The following is a 16,424-nucleotide window of genomic DNA, read 5'->3' on the forward strand; positions in this document are numbered from 1 at the left end:
TATAGCTTTGTGCTGTCATCTGGTAGGTATTGGCTCAAGTGGCTACTTATGTACGGATGTTTTATATTGTTTTATGTATTAATTAAGTATTTTTTATATGCTATACAGCTTTATGCTGTCATCTTGTAATATTGGCTCAATGGCTACTTATGTACGGTGATTTATATTGTTTTATGTATTAATTAAAGTATTTTATATGCTATACAGCTTTATGCTGTCATCTTGTAGTATTGGCTCAATGGCTACTTATGTACGGATGTTTATATTGTTTTATGTATTAAGTATTTTACCACTATACAGCTTTTATGCTGTCATCTGGTAGTATTGGCTCCAATGGCTACTTATGTACGGATGTTTATATTGTTTTATGTATTAAGTATTTTATTATGCTATACAGCTTTTGCTGCCATCTTGTAGTATTGGCTCAATGGAACACTTATGTACGGATGTTTATATTGTTTTTTATGTGTTAAGTAATTATTTTTATATGCTATACAGCTTTATGCTGTCATCTTGTAGTATGGACTCAATGGCCACTTATGTACGGATGTTTATATTTGTTTATGTATTAATTTGACTTTGCCATTATACATCATCCCTACATTATACTTGTTTGTTTTTTATTTTAGCAGTTAATAAATGGAAGTTGGGATGAAAACCAACAGTGTTAATGAAAACCCAGGTTAGCTATTTATCAATTTTCTTGAATTGTTATAAGAAAAGAATTGAAACCATGATGGGCAATTACAAAATATGGCGGCCATTGTTTTTGTCCTGGACAGATCCTTGCACACTAGTCATTACTACCGCTTAATGACTAATACACACCACACTATGTGAAAAGGTTTTCTCACCTCTCTGCATCTCTAATATATCCATTTACTAAGCTGAAGTTTTGGGCTTAACAAAAACCAGACCATACAAAGCTTCCTTGAAATACCCAAAATACATCAGTACTTTCGTCTTCATGTCACTTATGGTTAGAATATCGCAATCGCACCTATGGACGTCTGTTCTCTTGCAATCTGGAGATGAGTTTGTGATCAAATTATCAACTTAAAACTGACTACTTACGTAAGTTGACTATTAAATTTAGAAAATCGAAAAGATTATGGCATAAGGAATGAGGGGAACATCTAACAGTTTTTATAGCTTTTTTGGGTACTTTTAGAAAAACATTAACCGTAAGTTTGTTTCACTTACATTATTTTCATAACAACAAAATGGACTGAAGACGTCCAGTAAAATTAGGTAATATCGTGTATTACTAATGTTTATAACAACAAAATGGACTGAAGACGTCCAGTAAAATTAGGTAATATCGTGTATTACTAATGTTTATAACAATAAAATGGACTGAAGACGTCCAGTAAAATTAGGTAATATCGTGTATTACTAATGTTTATAACAACAAAATGGACTGAAGACGTCCAGTAAAATTAGGTAATATCGTGTATTACTGATGTTAGATTTTCAAGTTGATATATGATTATTCATTTTACGTTCACTACGTCGCTTTCTCAGTTGGAAAATACATAACCTTATCTGTTTCTTTTACCCTTCTTTACTGATTTCATGTAAGTGCTAGTTTTCACTGTTTAATGTTAAAGTATCCATAACAACATTAGCAAGTAATATAAAATTGTTGTAACGTTATTTTTCGTTGTTATATTTGAAATCAAATTAACATTCGCACCACATTTAGTAATCACAGCTTAGTTAACTTTCACCTTTAATGTCTCTACCAGCTTAAATACTTTTACACTGCTGTACAGAAAACTACACTTGTACGTTGGCTGGGTTGTTAAGACTAATAGCAGCTTCTGCAGTGTAGCTTTAAACCCATTACATCTGACGCTTTTTTTATACTTTGATAATTCTTGTATCTCTTAGTCTCCCAATGTTGTTACACGCTATAATTTCTTGACTTTAACGTCATGAAATTTCTAGAATATTCAGTGGTTCTATTTCACTATTGCGAACTGCCAAACCAAATCCATAACTTTTAACAATTTATTTTTAATTCTTCTATTGATAACAATTTTATAACGGAAACAAACAAACAAAAACTGTAAAATACGCTTGCGTACAGTATATTGTTAAAAGAAGTTCTGCGTAAAATTTGCTACGATTTCAATAAGTATGCTTGTCAAGTTGTAAATAAACTTATAAATGATATGCCTTTTTGGAAAAACAAACCACAGTATTGGTCATGCAAGATAAATTTGAGCCCCACAATAGAAAACGTCAGTTTGCTCAATAAACTTTCGTAGAAAAAGAAAGAAATACCAATGAACGGCATAAGTTAGGAGGGGATCTGGCATAGCCTGATGGTCAGGACGCGTGACTCGCAATCTACGGTTTCAAATCTCAATCGCCGAAGATGTTCGCCCTTTCAGCCTTGGGGGCGTTATAAAGTGATAGTCAATCAGATTATTGATTGGTAAAGAGTAGCTCAAGTGTTGGCGGTGGGTGTTGACTAGCAGTCTTCCCTTCAGTTCATCACTGCTCGCAATGTTATGATTTTCGAGTGAGTGAGGCAGCGCGTGTGTCTGTGTTTTTCGTATAGCAAAGCCACATCGAGCTATCTGCTGAGCCCACCGAAGGGAATCGAACCCCTGATTTTAGCGTTGTAAATCCGTAGACTTACCGCTGTACTAGCGTGGGGCAGCAGCGATAGATAAGTTGATTATATTTTGAAATCCAAGTTTTGTGTATGTCTGTAACAAAGTACAACATCTTAAAGTTTTGTTCAAAATGATCAGTTAATGTTTATTAAGGCATTAATGAAAGTTCCAAGAAATTATTTCGTAAATACGTCTTGATTAAGTGCTCCAGTATCTGATTTGATGAAGCCACAATAGTGAAACATTGACTGAAATAATTATTATTAATATCTAGAGAGTAAAAACAGTTTTCTGTTTTGTTTTTCTCCAACTTTATTGACAAAATGTCTAATTTTTTCTACCTATGAATTCAGAAAAACAAAATACCCTCTAGAGGCCATTGAGCAAGGTTTTATGTTTCTTTGTAGTCTAGAATATGGTTAATGGACGAGTGACGTTCGGCTAAAATCTTTCTTCTTCTATTGATGGACCAGATATGGTAGAACGAAGTTAGAGTAAAATACAGGCCATGCACAGAGTGTGCTTTTGGACACGAAGTGCACTCTTCGGTACCCTCTTCACTCTGCAGAGAACTCAGCAAGAACTTTGGTAAAGATGATGGTCATGCTGTTTACCAGGTATGGATGAAACATCGTGAGTGATTTTTCATAAAGCTTTTATCTAATTTATTCTACATAATTGTATCACTTGAAACAGTTATAAAAACTGACGGCCAAAGGGTGTAAGCATAAATTACTAAAACAAAACAACAATAAATATATATACGATGCGCGCAACCTTGACAATAAGTTTGCCATCTCATCATTTGTCTGGATGAATTTGGAATTCAAGAGTAACTATTTCTTGCCTCGTGAGGACCTGGCTGAAGAGGCCCTACTGTGGTGGTATATTTTCAGAGGGACCTGGCTGAAGAGAGGAGGCCCTACTGTGGTGGTATATTTTCAGGGACCTGGCTGAGAGAGAGCCCTACTGTGGTGGTATATTTTAGAGGACCTGGCTGAAGAGAGCCCTACTGTGGTGGTATATTTTCAGAGGACCTGGCTGAAAAGAGCCCTACTGTGGTGGTATATGTTCAGAGGACCTGGCTGGGAAGAGAGCCCTACTGTGGTGGTATATTTTCAGAGGGACCTGGCTGAGCCCTACTGTGGTGGTATATTCCAGGACCTGGCTGAAGAGAGCCCTACTGTGGTTGTATATTTTCAGAGGACCTGGCTGAAGAGAGCCCTACTGTGGTGGTATATTTTCAGAACCTGGCTGGAGAGAGCCCTACTGTGGTGGTATATTTTCAGGGACCTGGCTGAGAGAGCCCTACTGTGGTGGTATATGTTCAGAGGACCTGGCTGAGAGAGAGCCCTACTGTGGTTGTATATGTTCAGAGGACCTGGCTGAGAGAGCCCTACTGTGGTGGTATATTTTCAGAGGACCTGGCTGAAGAGAGCCCTACTGTGGTGGTATATTTTCAGAGGACCTGGCTGAAGAGAGCCCTACTGTGGTGGTATATGTTCAGAGGACCTGGCTGAAGAGAGCCCTACTGTGGTTGTATATTTTCAGAGGACCTGGCTGAAGAGAGCCCTACTGTGGTGGTATATTTTCAAGTTTTGTAGACACAAAAATAAATTTGGATTAAAGCAGATACAATCCAGTTTTTGCAGCAACACTGTTAACAACAACATGGGATTATTTACTAGAAACGATTTGACGCAAACATAAAATACCTTACAAAAATACGACAAAAATATATGGAAATAAGCCTAAACCTTTCTGAGAGGCCACAAAATTATACAACAAATCGAAAGAAAAACAACATCTTACACCTTGACATAATACATTGAAGGGAAAACAATATTTTTATCGTATTTTCTTACGTCTTTTGGAACGAAACGTTGTAAACACAGTTGTTGTTATTACAATTCAAAGAGAGTGTACCGACCCAGCTATTAACTGCTTTATTTTCGTTCTACCGTTAATAAGGACACAATTTTCAAGAAGGGTAAGTGATAATACTGATCGGTGGCGTGACTACAAAAAATGGACCCCACCTCCTCATAAAAGTAAATGGGCTTCTTACTTTTATTCCATTAAAATTGTAGTTACGATTCGGACCAAAAACACGTCCTCCTCCTCTGGTAATTACAAGGGCATACTCACGGCACTGCTGTAGACCATATCCAGTAGCGTATCCAGAATTATCAGAGAAGGAAGGGGGGGTAGGATTCCATCGCAGTAGGTCAAATACTCTTGACCTTGTTACCTACAGTTACCAGTAATGCGTAACCAGGCTGAGATTTGATAGGTCACGTGGAAAGAAATTGGATCAAAAATTCGTGACTTCTACGTTTTCAGAGAAAGATCAACTTTAATATTTTACAGTAATTTGATTAGCGGAAAGTTAGAATCTGAGGCTATTATCTAAAAGTATAATGTACATATAAAGCTATTCCAGAATATTGAAATGTATCAAGTCATCCCTTAAGTAATGTCCAATTTTAGGTTCATAGAAAGAGAAAGGATTTCAAACACTTTTAATGTTATTTAATCAATAATGTATGTTCCATTATTATTAATTACTTGCTGCAATGATTCACAAGCTTCTGAATGTCACTTCTATAAAATTCTTGGGGTATGGAGGAAAAGAATGTAGAGAGGGTAGTTTTAACATCTTCATGTGTTCCAAACTCTTTTCCATCAAGATAGTTCTGCAAACTTTGGAATAGATGATAATCAGATAGGACAAGGTCTGGAGAATAAGGAGAATGTGGAAGTTTTTCCCAGTCTAGATCTTCAGTCTTTACAGATGTGATCCTTGTTGTATGAAACTGTACATAATCCTGGTGTAACACAACACCTTTACAATTGATCAAAGCAGGCCACTTTTCTTTCAGTGCAACATTCAAGCACTCTAACTGTTGACAATAGAAGTCTGATATAATCGTTACATTGGATGACAGCAACTCAAAGTGGATCATACCAACAATATTCCACCAAACGCTTAACATGACTTTCCTAAGGTTGAGGTCCATTTTGGGCTGTGCTTTAGCCAGTTTACCTGCACTGAGCTACTGTCTGGTGCTTAACATTTTTATAAAATAACTACGTTTCATCTCCAGTCGCTGACCTGTCCAATAAAAGTGAGTTACGTTCACGCGAGTACAAAGAAGTGCAAATGCTCACTCTTGCTCTAAGGTTGGCTTCTGTCAAATCATGGGGACCCATTTTCCAAGTTTTGACACTTTTCCAAACTTGCACATGACTGTGAACTATTTAATGGGTTGAATTAATCTTCTGTGCTGGTTCTTCAACTGTTACAACACAATCTTCATCAAGTGCAGCCAGCAGCAAGTTATTATTAAACTCAACAGGATGACCTGAACGTCATGCATCACTTAAGCTGTAGTAACCTGATATGAACTTCAGAAACCAACTTCGACATTTTCTTTCATTGAGAAATCTTGCACCATAAACATCCATCTTCATAAGGGTTTATTTGATTAATGATTTGAAACAGTGTAGTTGGGTTAGTTTATTTTATTTGTCTGAACATTTTTATACACGTCCTACGACATATTTTAGTCATTAAAATCTTCTACAAACACAGAAATGTACTTTCTGTATTAAATTTTCGAACAATACTTATGGGATGACCTGATATATCGCCCTGTCATCCTTTATTGCAATTTAACCATACCATGGCGTTGTTGAAGGATCTCGCAGCTTCTGTGTTTTCTGCACTGGTCGCCTCAATTTTAGGAATGTAAGCTAGAGGGAATGTAGCTAGTCACCCACCGCCTACTCGTCGACTACTTTAATCGAATAGGGATTACCTGTCACGTGGGGAGAGTCTGTTCGGTGACGGGATTCGAACTTAAGACCCGCAAAAGAGCAAGTCAAACGTATTACTTACCAGGCCTTATTGAAAGGAGGCTTTGACACTTGTACTTGTTGAACGTAGGGATATTCGTAAAAAAAAAATTAGTTTATACTTTCTTAATAAACGTGTGACATTTTTGGATGTTTCACTTGAAAACTTATTTGAGGTAATAGATGTTATCTGTAAGTCAAATTATGGAACGTAAAAACAACACAAAATGTAGATTGTGTGAGACACAAAATTTGTGAGGAAAGGGAGATTTCGTTATACAATAACATTTTGAAGTTTTAGGATGTATAAAGCGTTGTGTATTGAAATACAAGCCACTATATGCAGGCCACGGATGTGAATCCCCGTCACTGAACATATTCGCCCTTTCAGCTGTGGGGGGCGCTTTAATGTTTCAGTCAATCCCACTATTCATTGGTAAAAGAGTAGCTGAACAGTTGGGGATGGATTGTATTGATTAGCTGTCCTCCGTCTAGTATATAATCCCTAAATTAGGAACAGCAAGGGCAAATTGCCCCGAATAGCTTTGCGCGAAATTCATTGAACAAGAAGACGCACAATACACATTATCAAATATGTGCGTGTTTTTTACCCTTCGTAGTTTCCTAACTTGAAATCGATGTAGGCTATAAAAACAAGTTATGCCTTATTTTCTGTTTGTTTCTCAAGAACTTCATTATTTTATGCGTTTTCAAAAACTGCTATATTTTTTGTATTTTATTTTTATGTACTTTGGTTGGATATTTTCTATGAATTATTTTCAGACACTTTCGTTCACTTTTTCTGTTTCCTCCAAATATCTAAGTAGGAAACGTGTGTGATTAAAAACGTAAAACAGAACCTAGGTATATAAAGCACCAAAATGGGCACCTTTCTATATGAGACGTGACAATCCTTCTATAAGTAATGTTGTAGTATTTATTCGTGAACAAGGTAAATGAGAAGAATATATTATAAAGTTACTTTGGGCTGAAGCTATTATTATAATACTTTTTACGAACAATTAAAAATGAATTTCGTTAAATCTCCATGTTTCTAAACGTAACGGCGAAAAAAAGTAAGATATGTTTAGTTTCAGAAAACTGTTCGTGAGAATACGTTTCTGTTTCATATATAATAAAATATATTTTTAGTTTCAGGAACTCCATACTCTGTCTGAGGACGATCTGGAATGTTTGGACACTATTCTGTCTGCAACAAATATCGGTAAGTTTAACTGTTGTCTCGATATTAATGTAATTACATTGTTATCAAATATTATTAACATGGGTGTATTGTCCTGTTAATAAAATTTAACTTGTTTTTCTTTTCTGTTATGTTTTGGGTTGGGTGTTAGCGTGCCCATTTGATGAGTCCATTGAGACACGGTTCGCAACCCGTTGCCGCAGAAATTCGCTTCGTGTTTTGAGGTCATGGGTGCGCAATAACCGTAACAGTCATATCCTACTATTCCTTGTTTGTTTTGAAATTCGCGCAAAGCTACTCAAGGGCTATCTGCGCTAGCCTTCCCTAATTTAGCAGTGTAAGACTAGAGGGAAGGAAGCTAGTCATCACCACCCACCGCCAACTCTTGGGCTACTCTTTTACCAACGAATAGTGAGATTGACTGTAATATTATAACGCACCAATTTTTATATTTGTTTTGTTGCGTGTTTTGAATTATTCACGAGACCATATAACAAATTTGGTTTTCTCAAGGTTTGAATCGAAGCCTGTGACTTAAGAGGAGGGGTGATTTCTATGTCTTTTATACCTGTTGCTAGTCTAACAGAAGTCAAGAATTGGAACAAACGATGGATAAATCGCACAAACAGCAGAATGAATGAGAACATGCAGGACACATAGGTGGCACTGTAATGTGGCATTGAAATAATTATTTACTGATGACACGTCATTGCTATTTTAGTTCAGATCATGAATTTGTAGTCGGTTCTCATTGTCTGGAAGGCTTGCTACATCTATTTAGGGTTAACATATTCAGTATTACGTGAATGAAGATACTAAATAAATTCATGCTGTTTGTTTATCGTGTCTTACCTCGTCTGTTGCTGGAATGGATAGAGGGCGTATTAATCATATGCCACTTAGCGCTATCTGTGATTTTGTTCGTAAATGTGGCGGAGCTATAGGACCTCCCATAAATAAAACACAGTTTTACGCCACCCTGTAGATACTTCATGTTTCTCGATCATAGTTAAAAGAACGTTTCTTAACAATTAACGTATTTACATAGTTAACATTTCATATTAACTATTTTACGAAGTGTAACCAACTAATTGTATCCGTTTCTCAATCAATTTCATTACTGTAGTTACTCTGCAAGACAGGATGCACAACTCTTACAACCGACCACGTGAAATTACAGCGTAGCTCACGAAACACGAATAAAAATTTTCGTGTTTGGAAATAATTTTCCAGAATCACGTACCTGAAACCAGAAATAATTTTCTACTTAGCAGTTTTGTTTGCTCAAGGTGAACCTTCCAATACAGGATGTTGAAGGTCAGCTGGTGTATTACAGAGGTCCTTTTGAAGGTCAGCTGGATTAGTGTAGCGGCTCGTTTTGAAGGTCAGATAATGTGGTTTAGCGGTCTTTTCACGTAATATCATCCTGAAAGCGACGTCTGGTGTGGTGTTTATTATTGAAATGGTACTTCCTGTTCAGTTCTACCAATCTTGTTAAGTTCTTGTTGACTGCTAAGCAAGAACATAACAAATATTTAACAATTCGAAGTGTTGAGCTTTCTGGGATTGAGGTAGCCAACAACGATTATACATTTTTTTAGCCTCGGCATAACGGCTCATAGAATGACTATGAGTTTTTAACGTACAGACGTTTAGTTCATAGCTCCATCACTTCTTGACCGATTTGATATCTAATTACAGTTTTGGTCTAAGGGGTTAAACCCTTTTGACTGAGGTATTTGACCACGCCCAAGGCCTCGTTGATTAATTTATGAAAATCTCAGCTTTAATTTTAGGGTAGACTGGAAGAGGTCGTGATGAGTATACGCGCGTCCCACATTTAGTATTGTTGGCGCACAAGAATATAACTAATGGAAAGAAAATTACTCGAATTCTGCGCAAAGGAATTTCAAGTGCCGCGGCTGTTGAGAATTCCCTCTTGTTATAGAAAGAAAATGTGTAGTTAGTTTGGTTTAAAGTGATGATACCATTCTAAAAATGAAATTTGTAAAACAAAACCAGAAATATAGTTTTATATTCATTTTAAGGCAGCGAGAGCATGATAACTGGAAAGCCATGTTACTAGTCGGGCATGGCATGGCCAGGTGGGTGAAGGCTTTCGTCTCGTAATCCGAGGGTCGCGGGTTCGAATTCCCGTTGCACCAAACATCCTTGCCCCTTTCAGCCGTTGGGGCGTCATAATGTGACAGTCAATCCCACTATTCGTTGGTAAAAGAGCATCCCAAGAGTTCTTGGTGGATGGTGATAGCTAGTCGCCTTCCCTTTAGTCTTACACTGCTAAATTAGAGACGACTAGCGCAGATAGCTCTTGAATAGCTTTGCGCGAAATTTAAAACAAGAACAAACAGTATGCAGAAATGTTCGAATGTTTGTTCCCAAAGTGATAAGCATATGGTTTTAAACATGTCTCGATATTACAACGTCTCGCCAACCACTCTCATGACACCTTGATTGTACGTAGGGCCTCGTCAGCTCTGTATAGGGTGGTTAACAAACTCGTGGGCTCTTAAACTTGGATCGTACACACAGAAGGTTCTAAAATATATTGAGAAAGTAAAGTAATGAAATACAAATTTGTTCTTATTTCATTTTTTCTCACATTGAACGGAAATTTCAAATAATAAAGCACATGTTTAAAAATACATTTTTGAATTGACTTTCTTTACAGCTTTTTTGTATACGATGATGTTTGACTTGGTTGTTTAGGTTTCCATGAGTGATTCTTGTTATCTGTAGTCAATGTTTCCACGGATGATGTTTGTGCAAGTTGTCTGTAGTGAGTATAGTCGGTGTTCCCACGGATGATGTTTGTTGTGTTTATATTCGATGTTTCCAGGGATATTGTTTGGACAAGTTGTTTGTGGTGAGTATGGTCGGTGTTCCCACGGATGATGTTTGTGGTGTTTATATTCGGTGTTTCCACGGATGATGTTTGGACAAGTTGTTTGTGGTGAGTACAGTCGGTGTTACCACGGATGATGTCTGTGGTGAGTATAGTTGGTGTTAGCACGGATATTGTTTGGACAAGTTGTTTGTGGTGAGTATGGTCGGTTGTCCCACGGATCATATTTGTGGTGTTTATATTCGATGTTTCTAGGGGTGGTGTTTGGACAAGTTGTCTGGTTCCTAGAGATGGAGTTAATAATTACTAATCATTGTTTCTACAGACGATGCTTTAACTAGCAGCACCTCAACCCTGCCAATAAGAGAAAGCAAAAAAAGAACACGCTCACCGTGGGTCCAACCAGGATATGTCTCTAAACAATGTGGAAGACAACCGGATAGCCTGGGAAAAACCAGCCAAAGTTTTGGGAACAACAGCTGGAACAGTGGTTGTAGCTGTTTATCAAATCAAGACCTTAGCAACAGTCAGAATCAGGTCAGTTATAAGTCTGTATCAATCAGTAACATATTGTGTGAATAATAAAATAAGTCAGAATCAGGTTAGTTATGAAGTCTGTATCAGTAACTTATTGTGTGAATAATAAAATAAGTCAGAATCAGGTCAGTTATGATGTCTGTATCAGTAACTTATTGTGTGAATAATAAAATAAGTCAGAATCAGGTCAGTTATGAAGTCTGTATCAGTAACTTATTGTGTGAATAATAAAATAAGTCAGAATCAGGTCAGTTATGAAGTCTGTATCAATCAGTAACTTATTGTGTGAATAATAAAATACGTCAGAATCAGGTCAGTTATGAAGTCTGTATCAATCAGTAACTTATTGTGTGAATAATAAAATACGTCAGAATCAGGTCAGTTATGAAGTCTGTATCAATCAGTAACTTATTGTGTGAATAATAAAATACGTCAGAATCAGGTCAGTTATGAAGTCTGTATCAATCAGTAACTTATTGTGTGAATAATAAAATACGTCAGAATCAGGTCAGTTATAAAGTCTGTATCAATCAGTAACTTATTGTGTGAATAATAAAATAAGTCAGAATCAGGTCAGTTATGAAGTCTGTATCAATCAGTAACTTATTGTGTGAATAATAAAATAAGTCAGAATCAGGTCAGTTATGAAGTCTGTATCAATCAGTAACTTATTGTGTGAATAATAAAATAAGTCAGAATCAGTTCAGTTATGAAGTCTGTATCAATCAGTAACTTATTGTGTGAATAATAAAATAAGTCAGAATCAGGTCAGTTATGAAGTCTGTATCAATCAGTAACTTATTGTGTGAATAATAAAATAAGTCAGAATCAGTTCAGTTATGAAGTCTGTATCAATCAGTAACTTATTGTGTGAATAATAAAATAAGTCAGAATCAGGTCAGTTATGAAGTCTGTATCAATCAGTAACTTATTGTGTGAATAATAAAATAAGTCAGAATCAGGTCAGTTATGAAGTCTGTATCAATCAGTAACTTATTGTGTGAATAATAAAATAAGTCAGAATCAGGTTAGTTATGAAGTCTGTATCAGTAACTTATTGTGTGAATAATAAAATAAGTCAGAATCAGGTCAGTTATGATGTCTGTATCAGTAACTTATTGTGTGAATAATAAAATAAGTCAGAATCAGGTCAGTTATGAAGTCTGTATCAGTAACTTATTGTGTGAATAATAAAATACGTCAGAATCAGGTCAGTTATGAAGTCTGTATCAATCAGTAACTTATTGTGTGAATAATAAAATACGTCAGAATCAGGTCAGTTATGAAGTCTGTATCAATCAGTAACTTATTGTGTGAATAATAAAATAAGTCAGAATCAGGTCAGTTATGAAGTCTGTATCAATCAGTAACTTATTGTGTGAATAATAAAATAAGTCAGAATCAGGTCAGTTATGAAATCTGTATCAATCAGTAACTTATTGTGTGAATAATAAAATAAGTCAGAATCAGGTCAGTTATGAAGTTTGTATCAATCAGTAACTTATTGTGTGAATAATAAAATAAGTCAAAATCAGGTCAGTTATGAAGTCTGTATCAATCAGTAACTTATTGTGTGAATAATAAAATAAGTCAGAATCAGGTCAGTTATGAAGTCTGTATCAATCAGTAACTTATTGTGTGAATAATAAAATAAGTCAGAATCAGTTCAGTTATGAAGTCTGTATCAATCAGTAACTTATTGTGTGAATAATAAAATAAGTCAGAATCAGGTCAGTTATGAAGTCTGTATCAATCAGTAACTTATTGTGTGAATAATAAAATAAGTCAGAATCAGGTCAGTTATGAAGTCTGTATCAATCAGTAACTTATTGTGTGAATAATAAAATAAGTCAGAATCAGGTCAGTTATGAAGTCTGTATCAATCAGTAACTTATTGTGAATAATAAAATAAGTCAGAATCAGGTCAGTTATGAAGTCTGTATCAATCAGTAACTTATTGTGTGAATAATAAAATACGTCAGAATCAGGTCAGTTATGAAGTCTGTATCAATCAGTAACTTATTGTGTGAATAATAAAATAAGTCAGAATCAGGTCAGTTATGAAGTTTGTATCAATCAGTAACTTATTGTGTGAATAATAAAATACGTCAGAATCAGGTCAGTTATGAAGTCTGTATCAATCAGTAACTTATTGTGTGAATAATAAAATAAGTCAGAATCAGGTCAGTTATGAAGTCTTTATCAGTAACTTATTGTGTGAATAATAAAATAAGTCAAAATCAGGTCAGTTATGAAGTCTGTATCAATCAGTAACTTATTGTATGAATAATAAAATAAGTCAGAATCAGGTCAGTTATGAAGTCTGTATCAGTAACTTTTTGTGTGAATAATAAAGTAAGGAATAATTTTATACAATGAAATAATTAACACGAATTCATGATACACTGACAAGCAATAACAACTGAACGTCGGGGGGTCGTGTTCACCAAGAGCTTTGAGGGGCGAGACCCTTATTTATAATAATCTCTTTAGCTGTTCTGGCTCTGCGTTTTCTGCTTCCTCTGTAGTGTAAAATATGTTTCTTCTCAAGCGAATTCTGCACGAAAATCAAAACAATAACAACAGAACACATCAGTTAGTTTGTATTTCTTATCCCAACTCCGTAAATCAAACTGCTGTCGTCTTAGGATCTCGGCGTCTCCCACTCAGTCCGGCAATTCAAGGCCTCTTGAGCAGTGGAGTAACCACTGATTACATAACAAAATAAACTTGACCAATGTTAGTCGCATAGCCTGGTAATTTCGTCCAACACGGGAGCTCGCATGTGAGGTTCTTTTCTATCGAAATGTGGATCACTAGTTCCAGTGGGGTTTTGTTGTTGTTACAACAATGGTGACAATTATAAAAGTGAAAAAGGAACCGTTGGTATTTGGGTGTTGTTTTAAACCATGAAACCATTTTAACTTGTATATCACATGAAGAAAAGACACACTGAGAGACATAGAGGAAACAGGAGTAGTTTTTCTCTTTGTCTATATATCACGTGAAGAAAAGACACACTGAGAGACATAGAGGAAACAGGAGTAGTTTTTCTCTTTGTCTATATATCACGTGAAGAAAAGACACACTGAGAGACATAGAGGAAACAGGAGTAGTTTTTCTCTTTACGTGTGTATATCACATGAAGAAAAGACACACTGAGAGACATAGAGGAAACAGGAGTAGTTTTTCTCTTTGTCTATATATCACGTGAAGAAAAGACACACTGAGAGACATAGAGGAAACAGGAGTAGTTTTCTCTTTACGTGTGTATATCACATGAAGAAAAGACACACTGAGAGACATAGAGGAAACAGGAGTAGTTTTCTCTTTGTCTATATATCACGTGAAGAAAAGACACACTGAGAGACATAGAGGAAACAGGAGTAGTTTTCTCTTTGTCTATATATCACGTGAAGAAAAGACACATTGGGAGACATAGAGGAAACAGGAGTAGTTTTTCTTTTTGTCTATATATCACGTGAAGAAAAGACACACTGAGAGACATAGAGGAAACAGGAGTAGTTTTTCTCTTTGTCTATATATCACGTGAAGAAAAGACACACTGAGAGACATAGAGGAAACAGGAGTAGTTTTTTTCTTTGTGTGTATATCACATGAAGAAAAGACACACTGAGAGACATAGAGGAAACAGGAGTAGTTTTTCTCTTTATGTCTATATATCACGTGAAGAAAAGACACACTGAGAGACATAGAGGAAACAGGAGTAGTTTTCTCTTTGTCTATATATCACGTGAAGAAAAGACACACTGAGAGACATAGAGGAAACAGGAGAAGTTTTCTCTTTGTCTATATATCACGTGAAGAAAAGACACACTGAGAGACATAGAGGAAACAGGGTAGTTTTCTCTTTATGTGTGTATATCACATGAAGAAAAGACACACTGAGAGACATAGAGGAAACAGGAGTAGTTTTCTCTTTGTCTATATATCAAATGAAGAAAAGACACACTGAGAGACATAGAGGAAACAGGAGTAGTTTCTCTCTTTGTCTATATGTCACGTGAAGAAAAGACACATTGAGAGACATAGAGGAAACAGGAGTAGTTTTTCTCTTTGTCTATATATCACGTGAAGAAAAGACACACTGAGAGACATAGAGGAAACAGGAGTAGTTTTTCTCTTTGTCTATATATCACGTGAAGAAAAGACACACTGAGAGACATAGAGGAAACAGGAGTAGTTTTCTCTTTGTCTATATATCACGTGAAGAAAAGACACACTGAGAGACATAGAGGAAACAGGAGTAGTTTTTCTCTTTGTCTATATATCACGTGAAGAAAAGACACACTGAGAGACATAGAGGAAACAGGAGTAGTTTTTCTCTTTATGTGTGTATATCACATGAAGAAAAGACACACTGAGAGACATAGAGGAAACAGGAGTAGTTTTTCTCTTTGTCTATATATCTCCGTGAAGAAAAGACACACTGAGAGACATAGAGGAAACAGGAGTAGTTTTTCTCTTTGTCTATATATCACGTGAAGAAAAGACACACTGAGAGACATAGAGGAAACAGGAGTAGTTTTCTCTTTATGTGTGTATATCACATGAAGAAAAGACACACTGAGAGACATAGAGGAAACAGGAGTAGTTTTTCTCTTTGTCTATATATCTCAAATGAAGAAAATACACAGTGAGAGACATAGAGGAAACAGGAGTAGTTTTCTCTTTATGTCTATATATCACGTGAAGAAAAGACACACTGAGAGACATAGAGGAAACAGGAGTAGTTTTTCTCTTTGTCTATATATCACGTGAAGAAAAGACACACTGAGAGACATAGAGGAAACAGGAGTAGTTTTTCTCTTTGTCTATATATCACGTGAAGAAAAGACACACTGAGAGACATAGAGGAAACAGGAGTAGTTTTTCTCTTTGTCTATATATCACGTGAAGAAAAGACACACTGAGAGACATAGAGGAAACAGGAGTAGTTTTTCTCTTTATGTGTGTATATCACATGAAGAAAAGACACACTGAGAGACATAGAGGAAACAGGAGTAGTTTTTCTCTTTGTCTATATATCTCCGTGAAGAAAAGACACACTGAGAGACAAAGAGGAAACAGGAGTAGTTTTTTTACTTTGTCTATATATCACGTGAAGAAAAGACACATTGAGAGACATAGAGGAAACAGGAGTAGTTTTTCTCTTTGTCTATATATCACGTGAAGAAAAGACACACTGAGAGACATAGAGGAAACAGGAGTAGTTTTTCTCTTTGTCTATATATCACGTGAAGAAAAGACACACTGAGAGACATAGAGGAAACAGGAGTAGTTTTTCTCTTTGTTTATATATCACGTGAAGAAA

General features: G+C 35.9%; 1 protein-coding gene across 1 annotated transcript in view; it reads left to right on the forward strand.

The window, feature by feature from the left end:
• The first annotated feature begins 639 nt into the window (after positions 1-639).
• The window catches only part of LOC143237096 (uncharacterized), a 49,675-nt gene continuing 33,890 nt past the window's right edge, over positions 640-16,424 (forward strand). Inside the window, exons 1-4 of the mRNA XM_076475966.1 lie at positions 640-682; positions 3,144-3,244; positions 7,638-7,710; positions 10,878-11,089. Of these exons, the coding sequence (XP_076332081.1) occupies positions 640-682; positions 3,144-3,244; positions 7,638-7,710; positions 10,878-11,089 (429 nt within the window). The remainder of the gene's footprint in view (positions 683-3,143; positions 3,245-7,637; positions 7,711-10,877; positions 11,090-16,424) is intronic.

This window comes from Tachypleus tridentatus, chromosome 2 (assembly GCF_004210375.1).
Source record: "Tachypleus tridentatus isolate NWPU-2018 chromosome 2, ASM421037v1, whole genome shotgun sequence".
NCBI classification, from domain to species: domain Eukaryota; kingdom Metazoa; phylum Arthropoda; class Merostomata; order Xiphosura; family Limulidae; genus Tachypleus; species Tachypleus tridentatus.